The 24292-nt window shown below is 53.2% G+C and overlaps 1 protein-coding gene across 2 annotated transcripts in view; it reads right to left on the bottom strand.

Moving 5' to 3' along the window:
• Nucleotides 1-23822, bottom strand: part of CARD14 (caspase recruitment domain family member 14) — a 30358-nt gene extending 6536 nt beyond the window's left edge. Inside the window, exons 1-17 of one of the 2 annotated variants that reach the window (XM_084750593.1) lie at nucleotides 23688-23822; nucleotides 22774-23008; nucleotides 18246-18441; nucleotides 16362-16581; nucleotides 14927-15064; nucleotides 13852-14177; nucleotides 12008-12175; nucleotides 10415-10534; nucleotides 9736-9861; nucleotides 9095-9244; nucleotides 7367-7483; nucleotides 5122-5264; nucleotides 4877-4965; nucleotides 3993-4053; nucleotides 3610-3799; nucleotides 838-964; nucleotides 329-566 (exon numbers count right to left, since the gene is read on the bottom strand). In XM_084750593.1, the coding sequence (XP_084606719.1) occupies nucleotides 329-566; nucleotides 838-964; nucleotides 3610-3799; nucleotides 3993-4053; nucleotides 4877-4965; nucleotides 5122-5264; nucleotides 7367-7483; nucleotides 9095-9244; nucleotides 9736-9861; nucleotides 10415-10534; nucleotides 12008-12175; nucleotides 13852-14177; nucleotides 14927-15064; nucleotides 16362-16572 (2204 nt within the window). In that variant the 5' untranslated portion in view covers nucleotides 16573-16581; nucleotides 18246-18441; nucleotides 22774-23008; nucleotides 23688-23822. Of the gene's footprint in view, nucleotides 1-328; nucleotides 567-837; nucleotides 965-3609; nucleotides 3803-3992; nucleotides 4054-4876; nucleotides 4966-5121; nucleotides 5265-7366; nucleotides 7484-9094; nucleotides 9245-9735; nucleotides 9862-10414; nucleotides 10535-12007; nucleotides 12176-13851; nucleotides 14178-14926; nucleotides 15065-16361; nucleotides 16582-18245; nucleotides 18442-22773; nucleotides 23009-23687 lie in introns of both variants that reach the window. The other variant, XM_084750592.1, reaches the window with a different exon arrangement.
• Between the last annotated feature and the right edge of the window lie 470 nt (nucleotides 23823-24292).

The raw sequence follows: 24292 nt of genomic DNA, 5'->3' as shown, positions 1-24292 counted from the left end.
GGACACCTAGGCTGGGGCAGAAGCGCTGCATTCTGGGCCTTGAAAATATCTCCCAAGCCTCAGCCCAGGCCGGAACGTGCTAATTTAATTGTCCCACACTGGTCCCAATGGGGACTAATGAGAAGCCAGGTCTATAACACAGAAGTGTCTACCACCAGGAGACCCCCATGCTTAGAAGCAAACCTTTCCTTGACCCTCTATCCTTGGGCAGGCGCTCCGCTATCGGACAGGGAAGATTCTGCAAGGTCTCTGCTTCCTCCCGGGCAGGAGGAACCTCCACATTGGGGGTGTGATAGCAGATGTTCTCCCTGGGACTCCTGCTACTCACTGTGAATAGTTGGGGATGGTGCCAGGCTCCATGTCTTTCATGGTGTAGGGGTTCACGTGGTGGGCATGCCAGCAGCCGCGGCCTTGGAACATGGTGTCGGTGACATGCAGGATGTCATTGCAGCGCGCGTGCAGCTCTCCCTCTCCCCTCCGCTGCATGGCCAGGTTGACTCGGATGTAGAATGAGTCCCCAGAGGTCACCACTTTGGCATCAAGGTCCTGGATTAGGCTCTTATAACCTGATTAAAAAAGACAGCGGGAGCTGACAGTCCTGGACCCCCTGAACTTACAAGGAAGGTTCCAGAATGTGAAAATAGGAGGAAACGTCATGGAAGCCATTTTGGTGCTAGGCCCAGTGTAAAAGAGGGAAGTTTCTAGTTCTTTGGATCCTGGGGGATTCAGGGAGATGGCTGGACTCTGCCTTGGTCTTGGGAGGCCTGGGTTCTGGGGTGCAACAGGGTCATAGGAGGGGAGCGGGGAGTCGAGCAGGTGTCAGGGTGGTGCAGGTACCTTCAGTGTTGATCTTCACGGACAGGTAGCAGGAACCATTCACCCTCCTGAGAAGGCCTACAGCCTGCTCCAGTGTTGTGTTCTCCAGGGTGGCCCTTAACGATGGCTCAGTCGGCTTATAGTCCACCTGAGGGCGTAGAGTGGAGGAGGACTTCTCACCGAGACGGTATGGCAGCTGAGACAAGGTGGAGTGGGAGCCTGCAGAGGACCCCTTGGCCTTCCTCAGCCACCCACTCACCCATCTTGGCTTCTCATGGCCCTTGTCACAAGCCGTGTGTGGGGACGGTGTTGTTAGGACATCAACTGCACCCACGTGCACCATACACACCCCTGGCCTGAGGAGCTGCCCATCAACCCATCTTAACGCCTCCACAAAGAGGATAGACTCTTTGTCATAGCCACTTCCCTGTCTCGAACAGGGACCTCGAGGGGCTCCAGAACATTCCCGATCATTCTAGATCAGGGTCCTGTATGTTTGGGCGCCCCACCATCCTGTGCCATGGGCCTGCTGAATGGCATCACTGATGCTCACCCACTCAGGGCCAGAGTGCCCCATCCTTATCTCCCCAGCTGTGAAACCCTACTGGGTGGGGCTTCCATGAGGCCTCCCTGAAGGAGCCATGTGCTCCTATGTGCTGTGTGTGTGTGTGTGTGTGTGTGTGTGTGTGTGTGTGTGTGTGTGATGCATTTTAGGGCTGTCGGATCAGTGTAGCCCCAGGATGATGCGACTGTCTCTCAAACGCCATAGAGGAAGGACCTCTGCAGCATGAGTGGTTTCTCAGTTGTAGGTCTACACTCTCAGAGAGCTCCTCGCATCTGTATGTAGGAGGACAGGCATGTCTTGTACGAGGAGCATATGGGCTCTTCAGGAATGTTCTGGCTTCACTGTGGACACCTGTTCTGAAGGGGATGCCCCCACCCAGGGGCTCTGCCCACTCCCAGCCTTCTCTCATTGAGGCCAACAGGTGAGCCTCAGGGATAGGGTGAGACCCAGCTGGCACATTTCTTGATGTTTTTGGTTTGGTTTGGTTTGGTTCTTCGAGACAGGGTCTCTCTGTGTAGCCTTGACTGTCCGGACTCTCTTTGTTGACCAAGGCTATCCCAGTTTCCGTTTCGTTTCTCCTTCTCCTTCTTCTTCTTCTCCTTCTTCTTGTGTGTGTGTGGGTTGTGATAGTGTTTCTCTGTGTAGCCTTGGCTGTCCTGGACTGGCTTTGTAGACCAGGCTGGCCTTGAACTCACAGAGATCCACCTGCCTCTGCCTCCCAAGTGCTGGGATTAAAGGAATGCACCACCACACCTGGCTCCAGTTTCTTGATATTTTTAAAAGGCTTAAAGACTGGGGTTAGAAATCTGGCTCAGTGGTTCAGAGAACTTGATGCTCTTATAGAGGACCCAGGTTCTGTTCCCAGCACCTACGTAACAGCGCACAAGTGTCTGTGACTCCAGCTCCAAGGGATCAATCAGCTGTCCAGTTCTGGTGTCTGCAGGCACCTGCAGTCATGTGCACATATCCATCCCACACACATACACATAATTAAAACTACAAATAGGGGCCAGGCTCTCAAAAAAACATAAAACAAAACAACAACAAAACCTATAAGTAAGGACTGGACAGATGACTCAGTGCTTAAAGTACTGCCTGCTCTTCCAAAAAAAGTAGGGTTCAGTTCCCAGCTCCCACATAGAGGCTCACAACTTCCTGTAATTCCGGTTCCAGGCCATTTAACACCCTCTTCTGACCTTTATGGGCATCAGGCACACACATGATACATACACATACATGCCAGCAAAACACCCTAACACATAATTTATTTTTCGAGACAGGGTTTTTGTTTTGTTTGTTTTTGTTTTTTCGAGACAGGGTTTCTCTGTGTAGCCTTGACTGTCCTGGACTCGCTTTGTAGACCAGGCTGGCCTCGAACTCACAGCGATCCGACTGCCTCTGCCTCCTGAGTACTGGGATTAAAGGCGTGTGTCACCATGCCCGGTTTACACATAATGAAAAAAATTTTTGAGATAGGATTTCTCTATGTACCCTTGGCTGGCCTGCGACTCACAGAGAGCCACCTGCCTTTGCCCTCAAAGTGCAGGCGCCACCACACAAAAGAGAGAGCCTGCCTCAAAACAAGGTGGAAGACGAGAACACAACTACCGCAGTTGTCCTTTGACCCCCACATGTGTGCTGTACATTTGTGCAGCCACACTCACGCACACATACCATACATGCATACATGCATGCACAAACACACAGGCATAGTTGAAGACAATTATGCTGTTATGCCACTTCTAAATCATCCTCTTCATGCATGTATTCACTTATAAGAACAATTTATGATATATATATTTATTTATTTTACAATATATATATATAATTTGTGCTCTATCCAGATTTGGACATTTTGCAATAAAACTCAGTAGTTAGGTGAATTTAGGTCATGTATGTTTTTTTCTGTGCACGTGCAAAGTGACAATAAGATCCTCATAGTAAAAAGAAACACAGCCAAAGCTCTACCTGCAATAGAATGACCTTACCAAGTGGGTCAAGGCTGTGTTGAGGCTTGGTGCTGATCATCTGTCTGACAGGTACAAGCGCCCCGCCCCCTTCACCTCCAGACCTGCCGCCACCCAGTGGCCTTCTCTGAGTTTCTGTGCTCGGGGGCTGTGTTTCCCTTCCGTGACCCTCATCCAGAACAGACCTGAGGCCCTCCTGCCAACCCCTCCCCTGGCCAGGAAGCCTGGCACAGGCGGGCACGGCCTCCCTGTGTTGCTCACCATGATGATCTGGGTGCCAGGACGCAAGGCCATCTCATCGGCTGCGGAGCCAGGGGTGACATGGTGAATGAAGATACCAGTGAGGTTCCCACCTATGACACCGATCTGCTCCAGCAACGCGTCCCCTTGGAACGCCAGCACTGTGACCTGGCTTAGGATCTTGCGGGCTGGCCTCCGCCTCACGGGGACGCTGCTGTGGGCAGACAGGCACAACCTGAGCACAGAGGTGAGGAAAGCCCCAGATGCTGGAACTCTCTCTGCTCTGGCCTATCCTCTTGGAAATGCTGTGACCACCCACAGTGAGCAGATACAGTCACACTCTGCTCTACCAAGTCCAGGCTTTGGCTATCTGGTCGGGAGGGTGTCCCCAGCCTGCAGCTCACCTTTCTGAGGCATTCAGGCTCTGTGAAGACTCGTGCAGGCTGTCCTCTGCCTGGGAGAGGTCTGGAAAGAAACAAGGAACGGGGTACACAGCAGCCAGAGCCTAAGCGCAGCAGCTCCTTGCCCCGCCCCCCTGCTGCAGCCTCAGCCCTCCTCCTCTGGCCATGGGTACCAGCAGACCTAGCTCGGTCCCCTACTGCATCCCCTCCTCCTTGATGCTTGGCTTTTTGATCTCATCCGTGGTGAGGGCTGCATGCATCATTCTGCAATACCTGAACCCCATCTTAAGGATGAGGAAACTTCTAACATCTAGATCTCTGGATTCAATTAGGGATCAAATTGAAGGGCTGGAGAGATGGCTCAATGGTATGAGCAGATTTCTGGTCACTTGGTCCACTGTGTTGAACAACGCAGGGCACTCTCGCCCTCTGGTGGCTGTGGGGTGAATTCTGGACAGGAGCCAAACACCTTTGTGAGAGCCAGGTGTGGCCCCAGGTGTGAGGTGGAAAGTGAGAGTGTGCTAATCAGTGAAGGGCTCGTGGACGGCAGGGCAAGGGACCAGTTCAATCACAGATGTGAGGAAATAAAGCGAGCTGAGAGAGCCTTGGGGGCCAGTGGCCTGGAGAAGGGATGCTCTCTCAGACGCAGATGTGCCTGAAGCAACTGAGCACCAGCCCCTGCTGCCTCCTGGGTGTCTGTTCACCGGGAGGTGAGGGAGGAGAACACGCATGCCTGTGAACACACATGCTGAGCCCTGTGTGGCCATGAACACAACCCTCTTGGCCTCTATGTGAAAATTAAAAAGACAACAGCAAACAGCTCAGCTGGGCTGTGGGAGCCTTGGCGATCACTTCCAGAGATCCCTGCGTGGCGCAAGCTCGCTCACCTGCTCCGTCCAACATCTCATACTCCAGGTCTGTGTCTGTGTCATCCCCCGTAGCCCCTTGAAGGCACACCTCGAGGGCCTCTGGAAAGCTGTCACCGAGCACAGGAAGTTAGCTGACAGCCAGGAAGCACGGCCCACTGCAGCTGACCTGCACCTTCCCAAGCCGCTGTGCCCAAAGCCCAGGCTGTTCTTGGTCTAGTTAGCATCCCTCGAAAGCTGGCCCCCAAGCCTGTACCATGTCCTACCTTAGAGACTGGGGGTCCTCCAGGAAGTCCTCTGCCACCCGCTTGTACAGGGACTGCTGGCTGGGAGGCATGGGGCTACTGGACCGGAAGCTGTCCATCTGCTCACGGCTGGAGGTAGAATTCAGGTCCCACCACAGGCGAGACTGGTGGCGGGTGGACAGAAGGGGACAGCGCAGAAAAGGAAAGCAGAGGAAGAGTGGCATTCAGTCATGCTTGTAGATTGCCTACTGTATACATTCTAGGTTGGGTGTTTGGTATTTTGCACATAAAGCAGTGAGTCCCAGGGTTGGGGGAGGGGAGAAGCTGAAGGCTCAGGGCGGAGCCAGTTCTGAGCAGGCACCGAGATGACCTCGGTCCACTTAGTGGGACAGCAGCTCTAGAGATCCGGACCTTTGTTGGTACGGACGACAGGCACCATCCCCTGGGGAGGGGGAACTGATCACAGGGGAAAACAACATGCCGGGGTGTGGCAGGCTTCCTGGAGGGAGTGACAGAGGAACCCAGTGCAGGAGGGTGCGGCCTCATGAACAACAGAGCCCGCACTGTGGGAGGAAGCCGGAGCAAAGATGGCCACATCCTGAAGTATACAGGAGAGCTAGGCAGGGCAGCTGATCCCACGCCTCAGGTATTAAAGAGTGGATGTGTGTGTGCATGAGGAGGCAAACCAGAAGTTAGTACTGTGCCCCAAAGTTCCTTCCCATCCCGGCCACAACCCCAAAGAAAACATCCCAGGGGGGACTGAGCAGGGTGGACCCATGTCTCCTGAGAGTCAGGTCCCTCCACAACTTCTGACTGTGGCCTGACTTGAAGGCACGAAACAAAGCTGAGGAGTCAGACTGGGTCAGAGTGTGGTAAAAAAAAATCCCCATGCATACAGTGCTCTGCCTGCATGTACACTGGCAGGCCAGAAAAGGGCATCAGATCTCATTATAGATGGTTGTGAGCCACCATGTGGTTGCTGGGAATTGAACTCAGGACCTCTGGAAGAACAGTCAGGGCTCTTAACTGCTGAGCCATCTCTCCAGCTGCTGTAGTTTAGATGCTGTAGTTTGGAGTTTTAGGTGCCCCCTAAAGACTATGTGTTTAAGGCTTGTCTACCAGCTTTGGTGCTTTTGGATAATTGAAACTTTAGGAGGAGGCCTATGGAAGGAATTTAGGTTGTTGGGAGTGTCCCCTGCAGGAGTTATTAAGTCAGATCCTGTCTGTCTGTCTGTCTGACTGCCTCTCTCTCTCTCTCTCTCTCTCTCTCTCTCTCTCTCTCTCTCTCTCCCTCCCTCCCTCCCTCCCTCCCTCCTCTCTCTCTCTCTGTCTCTCTCTCTCTCTCATATGTATGTGTGTGTGTGTGTGCATGTGTGTGTCTGTTGTCTGTATGTCTGTCTGCTTTCCTAACTGCTCTCCTGGGAGGTTCTGCCTCACCACAGGCCTGAGCCACTGTGAATGAAACCTCTGAACTGAATACAAACATTTTCCATGTAAGTTGATAATCTCAGGGAAACTGGCTGATGTGCCTTCTAAATCAGTGGTTCTCAACTCATGGGTTGCAGTCCCTTTGGAAACCTCTATCTCCAAAAAATGTAATTCATAACAGTCTCAAATTAAAGTTATAAGGTAGCAATGAAGATAATTTGGGGGAGTAGCCACAATATAAGGAACTGTATTAAAGGGTCTCAGCATTAGGAAGGTTGAGAACCAATATAAGGCCGGGCGTGGTGGCGCACGCTTTTAATCCCAGCACTCGGGAGGCAGAGGCAGGCGGATCGCTGTGAGTTCGAGGCCAACCTGGTCTACAAAGCGAGTCCAGGACAGCCAGGGCTACACAGAGAAATCCTGTCTCAAAAAAACAAAAAAAGAAAAACAAAACAAAACAAAACAAAATAAAATGAGAGAGAGCGTGAGAGAGAGCCACTGGAAGGAAATCTGGAGAACTCCACATGACTGTGGATGTGGAGGTTGGAGAGACAAGCACTGTTGGGAAAGCAGTGCTGGAGGGATAGAAAAGGCCCTCCCCCAAAGCCACCAGGTGTGTGGTCCCTTTGGCACCTTGATTTTCAGTTTCCAGCTCCCAGAACCCTAAGGGAGTAGGTTTCCTGTTTGAAATGGTATCAATTCTTCTCTATGGCAATAAGGTTCCTGGAGACATCTTAGCCAAGATGATGTTGGGTTGAATCCACCAGAGGGCAGAGGGCAGAGAGTGGGGGAGGGGGGAGGGGGAAGGGGGAGGGGGAACAAGGGTGGGAGCACATACCTCGGTGGAGCTGAGGAGGCTGCAGTTGCCGTCATCTGGTGGGCACACAGCATGCATCCGTACAAGCCTCTGCTTGCCCCGAAGGCAGAGTTCCCGGGCACCACCTTCCTGCTTGGGCTTGCAAAGAGGCCAGATGGCTCCTCAGCTCCAGGAACTTTCCCCTGAATACTGCCCCCGCCCACCCGCCCCACATGGACAGGTTCCCGGCTCAGCTCCTGCGTGAAGTGCTGGTGTCGCTACGCTCCCAGTAGTTACCCACCAGGGAGATGACATCCACCCGGCTTGAGAAAAGTGCAGTTCAGTCTTCCTATGTTGTGTGCTGCCGTTTGCTAGTGTGTATATACATATATGTATATATTTATATGCTACGAAGAAGATGAGGGTGGGTGAAGAACAGATCAGAAAAGGGAAGAAAATAAAATTGGCCACCATCCCAAACTCAGAGTGAGCAGTTAGTTTGGATAGTCAGTGGTTAAGAGCATTGGCTGCTCTTGCAGGGGACCCAGGTTCTGTTCCCAGCACCCACACAGCAGCTCACAACCACCTCTTAACTCCAGTTCCAGGGGTTGTGATGCCCTGCTCTGGCCTCCACAGGCTCCTGTGTGTACATGGTGCATATCCATGTGCTCAGGCACACACGCATAACCAAAAAATAAAATAAATTACACATACGCAGTTTGTATTTTGGTGTCTGCTCTTCCAGTCTTTTTTTTTTTCTTTCTTTCTTTCTTCTGTGTCTGGACACATATACACAATGCATAAAATAGGTATATGTTCACACATATTTTCAAATAGCATGTGTAGATTATATTTACTTTCTGTGTACACATATGTGCACAACGCACACACCGTGACATGCCCGTGGAGGTCAGAGGACACCCTGCAGGAGTTGGCTTTCTCCCTCTACCATGGGGTTCATGGGGCTGAACTCAGGTTGTCAGGCTTGGTCGCAGGTGCCCTGACTTGAGTCATCTTGCTAGTGTTTGCATGTACACATGTGTGTATGTACGTATCATAAGCTGGGCCAACCTGTGCACTCAGCCCCTCAGGAGATAGAGGAAGCAGAGTTACAAGTTCAAGGCTAGACTGGGTAACTTAGCGAGCCCATTCCAAAAATGAGAAAAGTTTCTTAAAAGGTTGGGGGAGAGCCGGGGATATATACTGCTGAGTAGCAGAATATTTGCCAAGTGTGAGTATGGCACGAGACCACACTCACGTGCACATGCACATGTATGTGCACGTGTATACTCATACACATAGGAGGAGGTGGGTCATATACACAGGAAGAGCTGGGACGAGAGAGAGTCTCTGACAGTGCCTCCCACCTGGACCATAGGTGCTCAGTCAGTCTCATGCTGCCCATGGGACCAAACAGGGCTTGTGACACTCACAGCCCGGGAGCACACAGGTCCCTCGCCACAGCACTTGTGACACTCAGCTCCTGGATTTTTTTTCTTTGGGAAAACCATCTATACAAAGCGGACATATGGACAGCCTCTTATGCCTCGACACACCCGGATTTACTGGTTCCAGAATCTTCTCCTCAAGCAACATGAAGAGATGCAGAAGCAAGCTGGCCCTGCCCTGTGTGCTCAGGGCTTCACAGCTCCACTGCTGACAAGGGGCAGACAGCTATGTGGAGGACTGTGTGGGCTCTGTCCCGGTCTCTCCAGCTTAGCATCACTGCCACCCATGCAGCCCGTTACCCAAGTGGGGGTGAGCACTCACTCCTCCTGGGGGCTCTGCCTGCAGCTTGCGCAGCTGGGTTCGCAGCTCGCAGACCTGCTCCGTGAGCTCAAACACTCTCCTGCGGAGGGCATCCTTCTCCACCAGGCGCTGAGAAATCTCCATCTGGGCCCTGTCCCTTGCTGTGTACGCCTGCGGCCAAGACAGAAGAGACAGGTGGGAGCAGTTACGGGGGCGGGGGGGGGGTTTACAGCTGGAGGAACAACGAACCAGGCTTCTGAGCTGCAACAGCCACCCCCTACAACACGCTGTGTGTACTTACCATGAACGTGTAAAGGTACACACTAACTCATACAGAGAGCAGTAACCAGGGCTCACACTGAGTATGCAGACTGTTTTAATCAGCTGGGGCGGGTAATCTACATCTTGGGTCAGGAGCAAAGGCTAGGAGAATGGCAGAAAGCCTGGGGTTGTGCATTGCAAGGGAGCAAAGGAACCTCTCATGAACCAAGGAAACAAACCCCGAAGTTTGAATCCCATCCCCTGAACCAGCAGCCGTTGTCTCACTCACACACTAGCAGGGGACAGGGGAGCCGTCCTGCTCAGTGCCTGCAAGGGCACACACCTACATCTCCCCGCCCCAGCCCCAACCCCGCAGGTCTGTCCCCCAACGCTTAGGATACCTGGTCACGTTCCTTCTGCAGCTCGGCCACCTGGCCCTGCAGCGTGGTCATCTTTTCTCTGTACAGCTCACAGTCCACCTGGGTCTTCCGGAACTGCAGTAGGGTCTGTTCTTTCTCTTCCCAGTACTGTAGAGTGGGGACACACCCATGGTGTTCATAGGCTCTGAGCGCTTAGGTGGGAAGGTAGGGGCGGGGGAGATGAGGGAAAGGGAGACGGGGCTTGGTTGGGGAGTGAGGCGAATTCATATTCTTCCTGCTGGACCAGGTTTAGAGGTCTGTCTACAGAGCCACAAAGTCAAACAAGCAACTGTGCAGACACGTGCACCGAAGCGCACGCTGTTTAACGGCTCTAAATATGTAAGTGATTGCCTCCTGCCACTGTTGCCTTCCCCCCAACCCCCGTGCCATTTTTGTTTCCCCACCCCACCCCACCCCTGCCACTGTTGCCTCCCCCCCTTCTTCTTCCTTTGTCTAAGGCCTGGGCTCTCATGGTCTCTAAGCCTTTGACGTGGCCTATGCTCCTCCATTGCTTGCCTGACGATGAGGTCTGGGCTACGGGGTAACATAAGCAAAGCCAAAGCGTGTTGATGATTGAATGAGTCTGTCTGTCTGTCCCACAAATGAGCTCGCCCGATACGGAGGGTCACGCCTCCGAGGAAGGGTGCTGCGGTGGTGTCACCTGCTTCTGCTGCCTCTCCGCGGCCACCGCGCGCTCCCGCAGTGAGTGGATGCGGTCCACCAGCTCTTGCTTGCTCTCCCGGGCCTCATCCAGGCTCTGTTCCAGAATGTCCTTCTCCACCTGGTGCAGACCGAAGTTAGCCAACCTCTGCAGAGCCAGTGGGGAAACAGAGTCCCAAGGACACAGCGCAGGAAAGCCCAAGGCTGTGTGTAGGTTAGATAGTGTGGCTTCGTTACTATAGGCTGCTGGTTTGAGGCAAGCCTAGGCTTGAGTTCAAGGCTAATTTAGGCTAGTTGGACACTGACTCAAAAAAAAAAATGAGGGCTATGGATGCATTTTGGAGTGAGAGTGCATACCATATGTAGGGCCCTGGCATCAGTGGCCAGAAACACGCACACATGCAGGCACACCCACCCAAGCCAGTCATAAGTGAGAAGATAGGCATTTTGGGTTTAACTGGTCGAGGAGACAGAACCCCTGAAAAGACAATTCTTCCAATTCCTCGTTAGGATCATTTAGCCTTTCTTCTTCAATAGCTTCACCAGCAGAGCTTGAAGGAATTTATAAAAAAGATTATATGTATGAGTGTTTGCCTATGTGGATGTATGGGTACCATGTGCATGCAATGCCTGCAGTGGCCAGAAGGGGGCACTAGACTGCCTTGAGCTGGAGTTCCCACTGCCATGTGGGTGCTGGAAGTAAACTTAGGTCAATGTAAGAGCAACAAGTGCTCTTAAATGCTGAGCCATCTCTCCAGTACCATTCCCCCCGTGAATTTTTTTAATTAAAAGAAATCAAAGGGAGCTGGGCAGTGGCGCATGCCTTCAATCCCAGTGCTTGAGAGGCAGAGGCAGGTAGATCTCTGAGTTTGAAGGTAGCCTGGTCTACAGAGTGAGTTCCAGGACAGCCAGGGCTACACAGAGAAACCTTGTCTTGAAAAAAGAAAGAAAGAAAGAAAGAAAGAAATCAAAGGGAAGAAGTAAAGTGTTTTCAGAATTCCAGGGCTTCGTGGTGCTCCCTAGTTCCTGGGCTTTCCCCACATCATGGATGGCAAGATGCAGAAAGTCTCACAGGCAGGCCAGATTTGTTTTTCCAGATCCTCATGGCTCATGCAGCCTTTTATTTTATCTTAGCTACAGGATCTCTGCCTCAGGCTCTCACGCCGGGAGTACAGGTACCACCACGCGCGGCAGACCCCAGCCTCACACGTGGAATATTGTGGAATAATGTGGACAAAGTACATTTCCCATAGGATTAGCTAATATAGAGACAAGGTTTTTGTTTTTTGCTTTTTGCATGTTTGTTTGGTTTGGTTTGGTGTTTTGAAGCAAGGTTTCTCTGTGTAATAGCCTTGGCTATTTGTAGACCAGGCTGGCCCCAAACTCACAGAGATCCAACTGCCTCTGGGCTGGGATGGAGTGCTGGGATTAAAGGCGTGTACCGCCTGGGATGTACAGGAGGGGCTGGCGTGCCCCTCACTTGAGCTAAACCATCTGTGAGCAGTCTCACAGTCCATAGGCCCCCACCGACACTAAGGACACGGCCTCTCCAGATCAGCAGGGACATCTGGCCTCCTGAGGGTCCACGACCTACCAGGCTGAAGGTCATCGAACGGAGTTTTTCATTCTCCTCCTTAAGGCGGTTCAGTTCCTTTCCCTCAGACTCCAGGTCACTGGCCATCTTCAGGGACCTCTCGTGAGATTCCCACTCACATGAAGACACAAGGCTTGCTCGCTGTAGCTCCTGCCTCACCAGGTAGAGCTGTGTGGGAGAAAGCGGGAGGAGGGTCGCTCTGTGGGGACGGTCTCTCCGCTAAGCGTTGGTGGGGTGCAGCTTGCCCATCCCCGCTTCTGATGTTGACTCAGCCCTGAGCTTCCAAGGCACCACACATGGGTTTACCTCCTGGGCAACCTCCCACACCCTCGTGGGAAGACGGGGCATTTAAAAGTATTTATTTTAAATTACATATATGTGTGTATCTGTGTGTGGGCATGTGCGTGTGAGTGCGGTTGCCTGCAGGGGCCCATGGTGTCAGATCCCCCTGGAGCTGGAGTTATGTATAAGCTGCCCAGTGTGGGTTCTGGGACCTGAACGTGGGTCCTCTGGAAAAACAGGGTGCACTCTTGACCACTGTGATGGTTTGAATGGTAAGTGTCCCCTTTGTCTCCGTTGTTTGAACCCTTGGTCCCCAGTTGGCTGTGCTATTTGGGGGAAGTTAGGAGGTGCAGGGCTTGCTGGAGGAGGCGTGTCACTATGGGGAGGCTTGCCCCACTGTCGGTTTCCTCTTTGTAGTCCAGGCTACAATCTGTCTACTTCCTGCTCTGGCCACCGTGCCTGTGTGCTACCATCACTCCCTCTGGGCCATAAGCCCAGACAAGCTCCTCCTTTTATTTATTTATTTATTTATTTTGGTCATGTTGTTTGGTTGGTTAGTTTGGGTTTTTCGATACAGGATGTCTCTGTGTAGCCCTGACTGCCCTGGACTCGCTTTGTAGACCAGGCTGGCCTCGCACTCACAGAGATCCACCTGCCCCTGCCTCCCGAGTGCTGGGATTAAAAGTGTGAGCCACTACACCCGGCTCTGGTCATGTTTTATTGCAGCAACAGAAACGTAACTAATACAGCCACTGAGCCATCTTGTCACGCAAAGGCTTGTTAGCTTTATTTTGCTATGGATAAGATCCAATGCTTAAGCTAGTGGCTTGAGTCCCTTTGAGCAGACCAAGGAGGCCTAGTATCAGCTCCCATCTCTACAGTTACACTGATGGCCACTAGTGGCCCCATTTTCACTGCCCTCTTGTATTCTGCTAATTTCTCTTACAGAGAGAATGTGGACTCATAAAGATGAATTAATGGGCAGCTGGAGAGATGGCTCAACGGTTAAGAGCACTGACTGCTCTTCCAGAGGTCCTGTGTTCAATTCCCAGCAACCACAAGGTGGCTCACAACTATCTATAGTGTGATCTGATGCTCTCTTCTGGCATGCAGGTGTACATGCAGGCAAAACACTGTATACATAATACTAAATAAATCTTTTTTTTTTTAAGTTGAATTAACAGCAACAAACCAACAAGGTCAAGCCAGTGAGGGCTAGGGATGCTGAGAGCCACAGGAACTGGGTCTTTCAGTCAAGCAGAGCTTCCTGTGATAACCTGCAGGGTCCAGGGGTCTGTGTGTGTCTAGGGTCCTGAACCCCCAAACTGCCCAGCTAGATCAAGCTGCCCGTCTTCTTCTTTTGCCCAGAGGCCCTAGAGAAACGGGTCTCCAAGGCCCCGCCCCCCTTATGTTGGTCTGGCGTCCTTGGAAGGAAGCACAGCGTGAGGGAAACCCAGGAGGTCTGCAGGCGGTGGACTGGGCTCCCCGGATGAGGTCAAGAGAGAGACGTTCTGCTGGATTCCCCTCCACCCCCTGGCTGCCGGGCTCCTCGGTGCGGGTACCTCCTCCTGCAGGCTGTGGCAGCGGGTGGCGGCCAGCTCCTTCTCCCGGAGCGCGTTGCTGTAGTGCAACGACAGGTTCAGCATCTCATCCTTCAGCTTCAGGACCTCATGGAAGTAGGCGCTGACCTCGCGCTTCATGCGGCTGTGGTCGGCCTCCAGCTGGCGCAGACCCTCTGCGCGGGACTCGGCGGCGCCCAGGTGCTCCCTCAGCTGCTGGCACCTCCGAAGCAGTGCCTCTTTCTGCGCCTTCTCCTGGGCCAGCTCCTCCTGCAGGCTGCCGATGGCCCCGGCCAGACACTCCGTCAGCTTGGACGTCTCCATGAGACCTGCACGTGGGCGATTGCTCTCTGTCACCTTGCCCTCCCAGGGTCCCCCAGGGTCTTGTACCCCATGATCAGACCTTTGAGAGCCTACAAGCCTACTCTGTTGGTCTCGTTAAAAGCCTCCTGCTTTGGGGGGGGGCGGGGGGGACTCCACATTTTTGTCATGATGTGGGCTGCCCTTCTAGGCTTTCCTGCCTGACCCTACCATGCTCATGCAGCTTCCCTTATAGCTGATTGGACGACTCAGAGCTAGCAAGGGAAGCACAGCGGAGGCACAGATCTGCTGGTAAGGATGCGCCTCTGTCGCACCAAACGATAACAGGTAGCTTAATAGCTGCTGTTTGCAGTCCCCTAAGAGCCCTGTTCTTTTAACATCCGAATCCTTGAGCAACTCCCGGAGAAGTCCGTCAGCTCCTGAGCATGACCATGTGCCCCACCACGCAGGCTCCGCCTATCCTGCACGACTGAGCTCGCCCGCGGAAGTCTTAGCTTCACCATCCCACTCCACCCCGGGGACGAGAGGCACTAGGCCTCCTCTTAAGCAGTATGGAGGGCAGCTTCTGGAATGCATGGCCGGCCCCCCAGGGTCTCCTCACCGTGTAGGGTCACTGACGATGGGCCCTGAAGCACCCAAGGTCCAGGGGCTTCTTGCCTACCCTCTCCCACTGCAATGAACTGGGAGAGCCAAGCCCAGGGCCAAAGCCCATTGTGCGGGGTGAGTGCTGCAGTGCAGTGTGCTGACCAGCTCTCACCACTGAAGGTGCTGAAGTCAATGTCGGCCTGCAGCCCAGTGACCAGGGTGTAGACGTCAGGGTTGTGGAACTTGAGGCTTTCCAGAAAGGCCACGGCACCATTCTTCCCTCGGGCCTTCAGTAGATCCAGCAAGTGTCCTAGAGAGAGAGAGAGAGAGGGAGAGAGGGAGAGAGGGGGGGGGGGGAGAGAGAGAGGGGGAGAGAGAGAGAGAGAGAGAGAGAGAGAGAGAGAGAGAGAGCGCCTGAGCCACCAAGGGGTGTGGACCTCCTTGCACTTCTGAGGGTTGGAGTTCTTTGGGATCCTTGGCAGCAAGGTGCACCCTCACTGCTCGGGCAGGCTCTGTACACACTACCTTTATTCACGCAGCATCAACTTAAGAGGCAAGATCGGTATTAGCTGGCCCCCTGCCAGGGGCAAGAAAATGTTCTCTATGAGCTGGGTACAAAGGGACACGTGCAGACATAGTCTTACTATGCTGAGTGCGCCCTCTCTCTCTCTCTCTCTCTCTCTCTCTCTCTCTCTCTCTCTCGTGTGTGTGTGTGTGTGTGTGTGTGTGTGCGTGTGCATGTGCATGCACGAGTGCATGTGTGTGTGTTTTGACACAGAATCTCAAAAACCCCGGGCTGCCTAGAACTTCAGAGTCAGAGCTGAAGATGACCTGAGACTTCTGATCTCCCCGTTTCCACCCCCCCCCCCAGGTTCTGGGGTTACAGTACAGACACACCCCGCGATGATGCCTGGGTTACAGGTGGACCCTATCATGTCTGGTACTGGGGATTTAGTTCAGTGTTGTGTGTATGCTGCAAAGGTTTCTCTTATTATTTTTTAAAAAAGATTTATTTATTATGTATACAGTGCTCTACCTGCATGTACACCTGCATGCCAGAAGAGGGCGCCATATCTCATTATACATGATTGTGAGCCACCATGTGGTTGCTGGGAATTGAACTCAGGACCTCTGGAAGAGCAAGTCAGTGCTCTTAACCTTTGAGCCATCTCTCCAGCCCCTCTCTTATTATTTTTTACATCATCATCATCAGCAGCAGCATCAGCATCATTGGTTTTTCGAGACAGGGTTTCTCTTATAATCCTAGCTGTCCTGGACTCACTTGATAGACCAGGCTAGCCTCAACCTCACAGAGATCTGCCTGCCTCTGCCACACCCAGCTGCTGCAGAGATTTCTACCGACAGAGCTACATTCCCTCCCCCATTTTTTGATAGGGTCTCACACTGTAGTCCAGACTGGCTTTGAACTTGTGGCAACCCTCCTGCCTCAGTCACTCGGAGCGTTGGGATGATAGGCATAGCCACCCTTGCTGTTGAAGCCCTCCGCCTGCCCACGGCTATAGTCCAAGCCTTGTAGAGCTGCCGAGCAGGAGGATCCCAGCTGTAGCCCAGGCGACTCAGGGAAGGACCAACGGCTACGGACTCACCAACTCTCATGGCACTGTTGGTGAAGCGGGGGCTGTGGAGGACCTCCTCCTCATCCAGCTTGCCCAGCACCTTGGCCTGGCGCAGGTAGGGCGTGAGGCGGCTGGGGCAGATGCTCTGCACGATCTTGCAGCGGTGACCCTCCAGCATCTCCCAGAGCGTCTCCTCGTCCAGAGCCGTCAGCGTGGAATCCATGCGGCACAGCTCTGCCATGCTTGGACTCTGGAGGGCGCGACAGACGTGATCAAACACTGGGCTTGGGCTTCCGAGGCCAGGGGGGTTTCTGCTCCAGCCCTCTTGGCCCCACGCCTCTTGTAGAGAAACAGCGTCCAACTTAGACTCAGAGGAACGCCCTGCATCAACAGTAGGCTCACTCCCGACTCCTCACCTCCTCAGGCAGGCAGTAGGCTTCACTTGGTGAAACCACATTTTGCCAATTGCCGTTCGTGGACCAGGGACTTCATTAATTAAAGAGGATACTAAAAATCAGTCAGCGGCTGGGCGCATAGCTCAGTGCTACAGTATTTTACAGTATGTACCTGGCATTGCTGAGGTGCTGGGTGTAGGGTCCATCCTCAGCAACACACACACACACACACACTCAGACACACACACACACACACACAGTGGAGAGAGTGTTCTGGAGTAAGCTTGGGGGGTGTCTGGCAGCTGGTAACAAGGCTGCTGTTCTACAGGCAGAAAGGGTCAGGTGAGGAACAGGGCTGAGGAAGAGCACCTGCCCAGGACTGAATTTGCCTGTCAGGAGTCAGAGGGAGGCTCAAGGCGGCTGCATAAAAGTCAAGGCGCATGTACCGCCTGGACCTTGTTAAACAGAGAAACAAACAAACAAAAACCTGTGCCTTTCAGACCAGCCAGGGGGCTGGAAAGGGCACCACAGCACATAGCTCCCCAATCTTTGGACATTTAATAACGACTGCTACAGCGTCTGTCATAGCTGGTTCCTGCCTCTGTGGAGGATCAAGTCGCACAGAGTCGTCCACTTAAAGCTCCAGGCCGGGCATGGTGGCGCACACCTTTAATCCCAGCACTTGGGAGGCAGAGGCAGGCGGATCGCTGTGAGTTCAAGACCAGCCTGGTATACAAAGTGAGTCCAGGACAGCCAGGGCTACACAGAGACACCCTGTCTCGAAAAACAACAGAACATAAAAGCAGCTGCTCCTGAGAGGCTCCTGTGGATGGTCACCGGGCCACTCTGGTTCCCCATCCACACAGCCCTGTGGCATCCTGGTGCGTCTCTGAGTACAGGCAGGCGCAGTGTCGGGTGCACAGATCATGACGGTTTGACTCTTTCCCCTTGGCCTAACAGGCTGGGCCGGTTGGCGTTGAGAATTCCATGAAGAGGTCTGTGCTCTGAAGAGGCCCAAAAACCATAGCAAGCCACCCTCTGTGGCTTACTACAAACAGAAAAGGATGGCTGGAGTGTCCTGTCCCCACGAACAGTACTCACTCCATCCAGGACAGCTAATCTTGGACCATCAACCGGACTGCATTGAGAATCACCTTAAAAAACAAAACTTTGAAAAAAAGAAAAAGAAAAACAAAAAGAAAAACAAAAACAAAACTCCGCGCATGTCTGTAAACAGGCGTCTTCAGAGAGGTCTACCCGAGGAGTGAAGACTTGCCCAGGGTGTGGGTGCCACTGTGGCTGTGGGCTGAGAGCCCAGACTGAACGTAAAGGTGGAAGCCAGCTGAAGAGCTGCATGCATCTCTCTGCGTCCTTTCTGTCACGCTGTCCTGCTGTCCTACCTTCCACACGGCGATGGGCTGATCCCCAAACCGTGAACCCAAACCACCTGTTTCTCCACAGCATCAAGAGGAACAGCCAATGAAGCCTGCCGGGAGCATGGCTCCAGCAAGCCACTCACCAGAGGCGTCCAGGCTTGCTTCTACAGAGCCTCCTTGTAGCTGGCTGGGGGCCTGGTGTCTCCCAACCCGGCTGATGAGCTGTCACACTGGCTCTTTCTCCACACGCTGAAATGGGCCGAGGCCAGGCAGGAAGGGCTGTGAAGTTACTTCAAAGCACATGACCTGCTCCAAAACTCAAAGTCCGAGCACCAAAGACTAAAGCAAGAGGGAAGAGAAACAGTAAAAAGATTGAGTTCAGAAGCTGGGAGGTGGTGGCGCACGCCTTTAATCCCAGCCCTCGGGAGGCAGAGGCAGGTGGATCTCTGTGAGTGCGAGGCCAACCTGGTCTACAAAGTGAGTCTAGGTCAGCCAGGGCTACACAGAGAAACCCTGTCTCAAAAAACCAAAAAATACAAAACAAAAGCACAAGATTGAGTTCAGAAATTGCTGCAGACACCTCTGACCCATGGCAGGTTCTGGATGGAGCCTGAGCTTGGACTCCAGAACACAAGAGAGAGAGAGAGAGAGAGAGAGAGAGAGAGAGAGAGAGAGAGAGAGTAGGTGTCATTGCCACCCAGTGTTCATAGGCCACTCAGTGACCAGGCTCCGTGAACACCCTTCCTCTGAACTTCTCATGCAGAGAGAACTCTGGAGAGGAGGTGGCAGGCCGGAGCTGTCACAAGGAAGAGGGTCATGTGAGGATGAGCGGAGGGCAGTCATGAGCTCCACCAGCTCACTCCTGGGCTCCTGCTGGCACTGACCTGGGCTTGGGAACATCCCCACAGGACCTGTGAGAGCGAGCCTGTTGGAAGTAGGTTTTCACTGACAGAGTTGGTGAGCTCTCTAGACTCATTGGGTCCTTTAAAGAAGGAGAGGAGAGGCCGGGCAATGGTGGCTCATGCCTTTAATCCCAGCACTTGGGAAGCAGAGGCAGGTGGATCTCTGTGAGTTTGAGGCCAGCTTGGTCTACAAAGTGAGTCCAGGACAGTCAAGGCTACACAGAGAAACCCTGTCTCAAAAAAAAAAAAGTAGAGGCGGGGCACTGACCAGGGAGAGGAAGCCAGCCTTGGGTTGCCAAGCCAAGCTGCCAGGAAGATTTCTAGCAACACAGAAACTCAGAAACATGAGGCAGCCGTTCCCAGAGGGGCCCTAGGCACATCTGGAGCTTGGAGGACAGAGACACCTGTAGTTTGGAGCCTCTCTCTTCACCATACTAGACACACAGGGCAAGGAGGTTTGGAAATGGCCAGACTCCCGGGGTGTGTGGCCCTCTGTCATCATATCAGTCATGGGACACATCAAAGGACAGTGTTCACCTCCACACCAGGACAGGGTCAGGGTCAGGTGTAGCCTGCAAAGCCTGGTGAAGAGTAAAAATAAAGCCAGGCTTGGTGGCACTCGGGAGGCAGAGGCAGGCGGATCTTTGTGAGTGCGAGGCCAACCTGGTCTATAAAGTGAGCCCGGGACAGCCAGGGCTACACAGAGAAACCCTGTCTTGGAGAAAAAAATGAAAGAGGTGGGGACCCAAGTAAACTCAGCTGGTAAAGGCACTTGACACTAAGCCTGGTGACCTGAGTTCAGTCCCTGAGAGCCACATGGTGGCCTCCCCACCAGTGTCCCTCTCCTCCAATAAATGGGGGAGATTAAGTTTAAAAGGAGAAAAAAAAAGCAGCCACAAAATCAGAAAAGGGGAAACAACCTGGGAGAAAGTTCGGGGGTGGCTAGGAGCCCTGAAACCAGCCTCAGTACCAGGAGGAGGGGGTCCCAGGCAGAGAGGGCTGGGCTGCTATCGCGCCTCCCCCCTCCCTTCCCACCCAGAGGGGAGCACAGTGGGTTGAGTGCAGACTGCACCCCTCCCTGCAGCTTCTGCAGCAGGGCCACCAAGAGGGTCATTTCCTCTTTAGATGTTTGTCTCATCTCTGAGAGCAGCTGCTGGCTGCGGTGGGGGAAAGTTCTGGAAAAGTCACAAGAAAGGAGATGGTTGCCCGGCACAGCTTCGGTCAGGAAGATGTCACTGTCGGGACCGGATTCCTTTACTTCCCACACAGCACAGAGTGCATCGTGTTTACCTGGGCCTGTCCAGAGGCATCATTCACTTCAACCCAGAGCCTGACCCCGCCTGAGCTGCAGATGCAGACAAAGGCGGCTCTGTGATTAAACTGGCACCAAGTGAGCCCAAACAAGGGCTCAAGGGATATTCACTTCTTTGTAGCAAATCACACTTACGTTGCTCTCCCCTACATCAGGACTCAGGATGCCAGCTGATGCCAACAGCCACACTCTAGCCTGCAGCTGAAACTCAGGCGCCCCAAACACCTTGGCCTCCAGTAGGGCCTGAGGTCCATGGCTGGAGAAAAGGGAGCTGAGCTCCATGAGGACCTCTGGAGCCTTCCAAGACTAGGTCCCAGTGGACACGGTGGCTCTGGGAGCATTAGCTAATATGACTGTCCGCATCTCTTCTTCCCTTCAAGGTCCTACCCTTGGGCTGACCCTTTCGCTGTCAAGGTGAACTGGAAAGCCAGGGCTTTTCAGATGCTAGCTCTGTCCCAGGCCTCTGGAGCCCCAAAGCCAGCCCAGGATGAGGATGTAAGTGGATGCAGCCGGGCAGTGCCTCAGGGTCCCTTGTGTGGCCTTGGCCTGGCCTGCTATTGATTGGCTAATGGTAAGTCCTACTGCAGGAGAACCAGGCAGGGGTGATGGCTACAACCCAGAACGTGAGAGGCTGAGCTGGAGGAAGAGGAGTTCTAGGCCAGCCTGGGCTACACAGCAACCTGGTTACACGAGACCCTGTCACAAAACAAAAAAGGAAACAAAACTCAAGAAAAACACAAATCAGGGAAGCTATTGCTTGAGACTGGGATGCGGCTCAGTAGGAGAGCATTTACTGAGGTCCTTGGGTGCGCGCGTGCGTACACACACACACACACACACACACACACACACACACACACACACGATGGCTGGGTGTGGTCCTAGCTACTTGGGAAGCACCCACAAGCTTAAGAGTTAGAGGCCAGCCTGAGCAGGGGAGCGTGACTTGATCTCAGAAAACAAACAGAAAGTGGGACTGTGGGTTTGGTTTTGGTTTTGGTTTTGGTTTTTCAAGACAGGGTTTCTCTGTATAGCCTTGGCTGTCCTGGGCTCACTTTGTAGACCAGGCTGGCCTCGAACTCACAGAGATCCACTTGTCTCTGCCTCTCGAGTGCTGGGATTAAAGGTGTGAACCCCCGTGCCCGGCTCGGGGCTGTGTTTATGAGATTAGATCAGGGTGAGTGTTAGTGAGAAATCAAAATTGCTCCACATGTGACCCCTCAAGGTAGCCTCATCTCTCTAGAATCTTCTCACCCTGCCCAACACTAGAGCAGCCTTCCTGAAAGTATCCTCCTCCTCTTAGCAGACCCCTTCCTTGTCAGGCTTCTCAGACCCCAGAGCTCAGCCTCTTGTTTTGTCTGGCAGGAGAACACACACACACACACACACACACACACACACACACACACACTCACGCATATACACATATACCATCCTCCTCCCTCTCTCTCTCTCTCTCTCTCTCTCACACACACACACACACACACACACACTCTCTCTCACACAAACACACACTCACGCATACACACACACACACACTCTCACACAAACACACACTCACGCATATACACACACACACTCTCACACAAACACACACTCACGCATATACACACACACACACTCTCACACAAACACACACTCACACATATACACATTCTTTCTCCCACTCACTCATACACACATATACCATCCTCCTCCCTTCTCTCTCTCTCTCCCTCTCTCTCTCTCTCTCTCTCTCTCTCTCTCTCTTTCTCTCTCTCTTTCCCGAAGAAGGTTAGAAAAAGCAGCTGACAAATATGGCAGCCAAGGAGAAGGTCATCAAACAAAGAAAGCAGGATGGTCCTTTCTAGTCTTCTGCTCAGATCCGTCTCTCAGTCCGACTGACGACAGACTCACTGTACCCCTGCCTCCACACCTGAGTCCCACTGAGGACAGACTCACTCTACCCCTGCCTCCACACCTGCTTTCCACTTTGTTCAACCTCAGTAACCAGGAGGTGTGAAGCCAGGCATGATGGTGCATGCCTTTAATCCCAGTGCTTTGGAGGCAGAGGCAGGGGGAATCACTGTGAGTTTGAGAACAGCCTGGCCTACAAAGTGGTGCCAAGACAGCCAAAGCTACACAGAGAAACCCTGTCTCAAAAAAACAAACAAACAAAAAACCCAAACAAACAAAACCAAAAAACAAACAACAACAACAACAACCAAAACAAAACAACTCAGTAGGTATGACTGTAAATCCCGACATTCCTTTCACCTGCCCAGCCCCTGTGGCTCTATGAGAGACATGCAGTAACCAGAGAATGTTCCAGAACTTTGATTAAGTGCAATGAGACAAGCTGTTCCCTTCATTCCCCCCCCCCAACCCAGGCACCACCCCCACTCCTATGTGGGCTATGATAGCCCCTCCAGCTTCAGAACAGCCGGGGCCCCATCCTGACCCGCCCATTGTCCTGACCTGTTCACAGCCGCTCTGGCACGTTGACTGGTTCTGGTGGGACAGGCTGCATTTGCCTTTCTGTCCTAAAGCAGTGACAGTCGGAGGCTCAGGCCCAGGCTGGGCTGGGTTGAACAGAAACTGATGAGCAGGTCTGACGGGCGCAGTCATCTGGCTCTGCCTAGAGAAGCAGGCCTTATATACGGCACATTCCCTCCTCCCATGTCTGGGTGGATGATGTGAGAGTCACCATCACCTGTGGAGAAATGCCAGGTATTGCCTGGACCTCCCCGCTGAAGGCAGTGACAGAGGGTGTGGTGGAGGCCAGGAGACCCCTCCCTCCTTCCTGAGCAGTCAGCCCAGGTCATCAGCCTCAGCTCATGGAAAGAACCTAGCAAGGTTAAGATGACTTAGGAAGCTTCCTGGTTCCCATGATCAATATAGGAATTACGTAATGACTCTAACAGATCCATCAAAGGTCAACGTTTCCTATGGAGTCTTTTATTTATTTTTATTTATTTATTATTGTTATTTTTTGAGACAGGGTTTCTCTATGTATCCTTGGCTATCCTAGATTTGCTTTGTAGACCAGGCTGGCCTCGGAACTCCCAGCAATCCACCTGCTTCTGCCTCCCAAGTGCTGGCATTAAAGGCATGCACCACCACACCTGGCTCCCACAGAGTCTTATGCTGTGACGAAAGCCTTGGTGAGTCTCTTTCCAGTGTCCAATCAGTTTACATGTGTGGTATGTAAGAGGCTACATCCATGCCTCTTAGACCCCTTCCACTGCCAGCACTCAACACAGCAGGCGGTAACACCCTGTGAGGGCATAAGTAGGACCTGGGCACTCCCTTCAGTGTGCAGGTCCTCAAGTCTGCAGTGCCCAGGGTACATAGGGGGCACCTGCTGACGGCACCGAGCACCTTCCTCTCACCCTTCCAGGTCTGTGGCTCCGGGCTCACTCCCACTCCAGACTTTGCTCCTGCTGTTCCTGCTGCCAAGACCTTCCCCTCACCTCCTTCCGATGCCACTCGAGGCCCAGCTTCCCATAAATCGGCCCTTCCAGGCCTTTCTATTTTAAACTGCAGGTTTCTCATTTGGGCCCTCCCTCCCCGTTGGGTCAGTTGCATTTCTCTGTCGGACTTGTCTGCCCGATCTCTCTTACCGCCTGGTTCCCTGCCTCCCTCGTGGCACATGACAGCAACTCTTGTCTTTCTTGTTCTCTGTTCGGCCCCGCCCCTAGAGCAGACAGTTGCATGAACGTTGCCTGAGTGAGCGAGCAAAACTGTGTCAGGGTGGAAGGATGCGCAGTCTTCCGTCTGGACAGATGAGGGGTGCTCTCCCACGTCACAGCTGAGATGAGTCCCCCTGGGGCGGAGAAGGCCACAGAGGCTCTGCCAGGATCGCAGCTTCAAACAGGACAAGAACTAATGTCGCCACCTCTTCGTCAGGTTGTCGAGCCTCTGGGCCCAGGCTCCTCACCCCTCTCCACCTAAAGAGCCCCTGCCTCGGGGCTGGAGGGATGGCTCAGAGGTTAAG

The sequence above is a fragment of the Acomys minous genome (genome assembly GCF_964271855.1).
Source record: "Acomys minous genome assembly, chromosome: 12".
Taxonomy (NCBI): Eukaryota; Metazoa; Chordata; class Mammalia; order Rodentia; family Muridae; genus Acomys; species Acomys minous.
The sequence above is the reverse complement of the archived record's forward strand: the minus strand, read 5'-3'. Positions and strand labels throughout refer to the sequence as shown.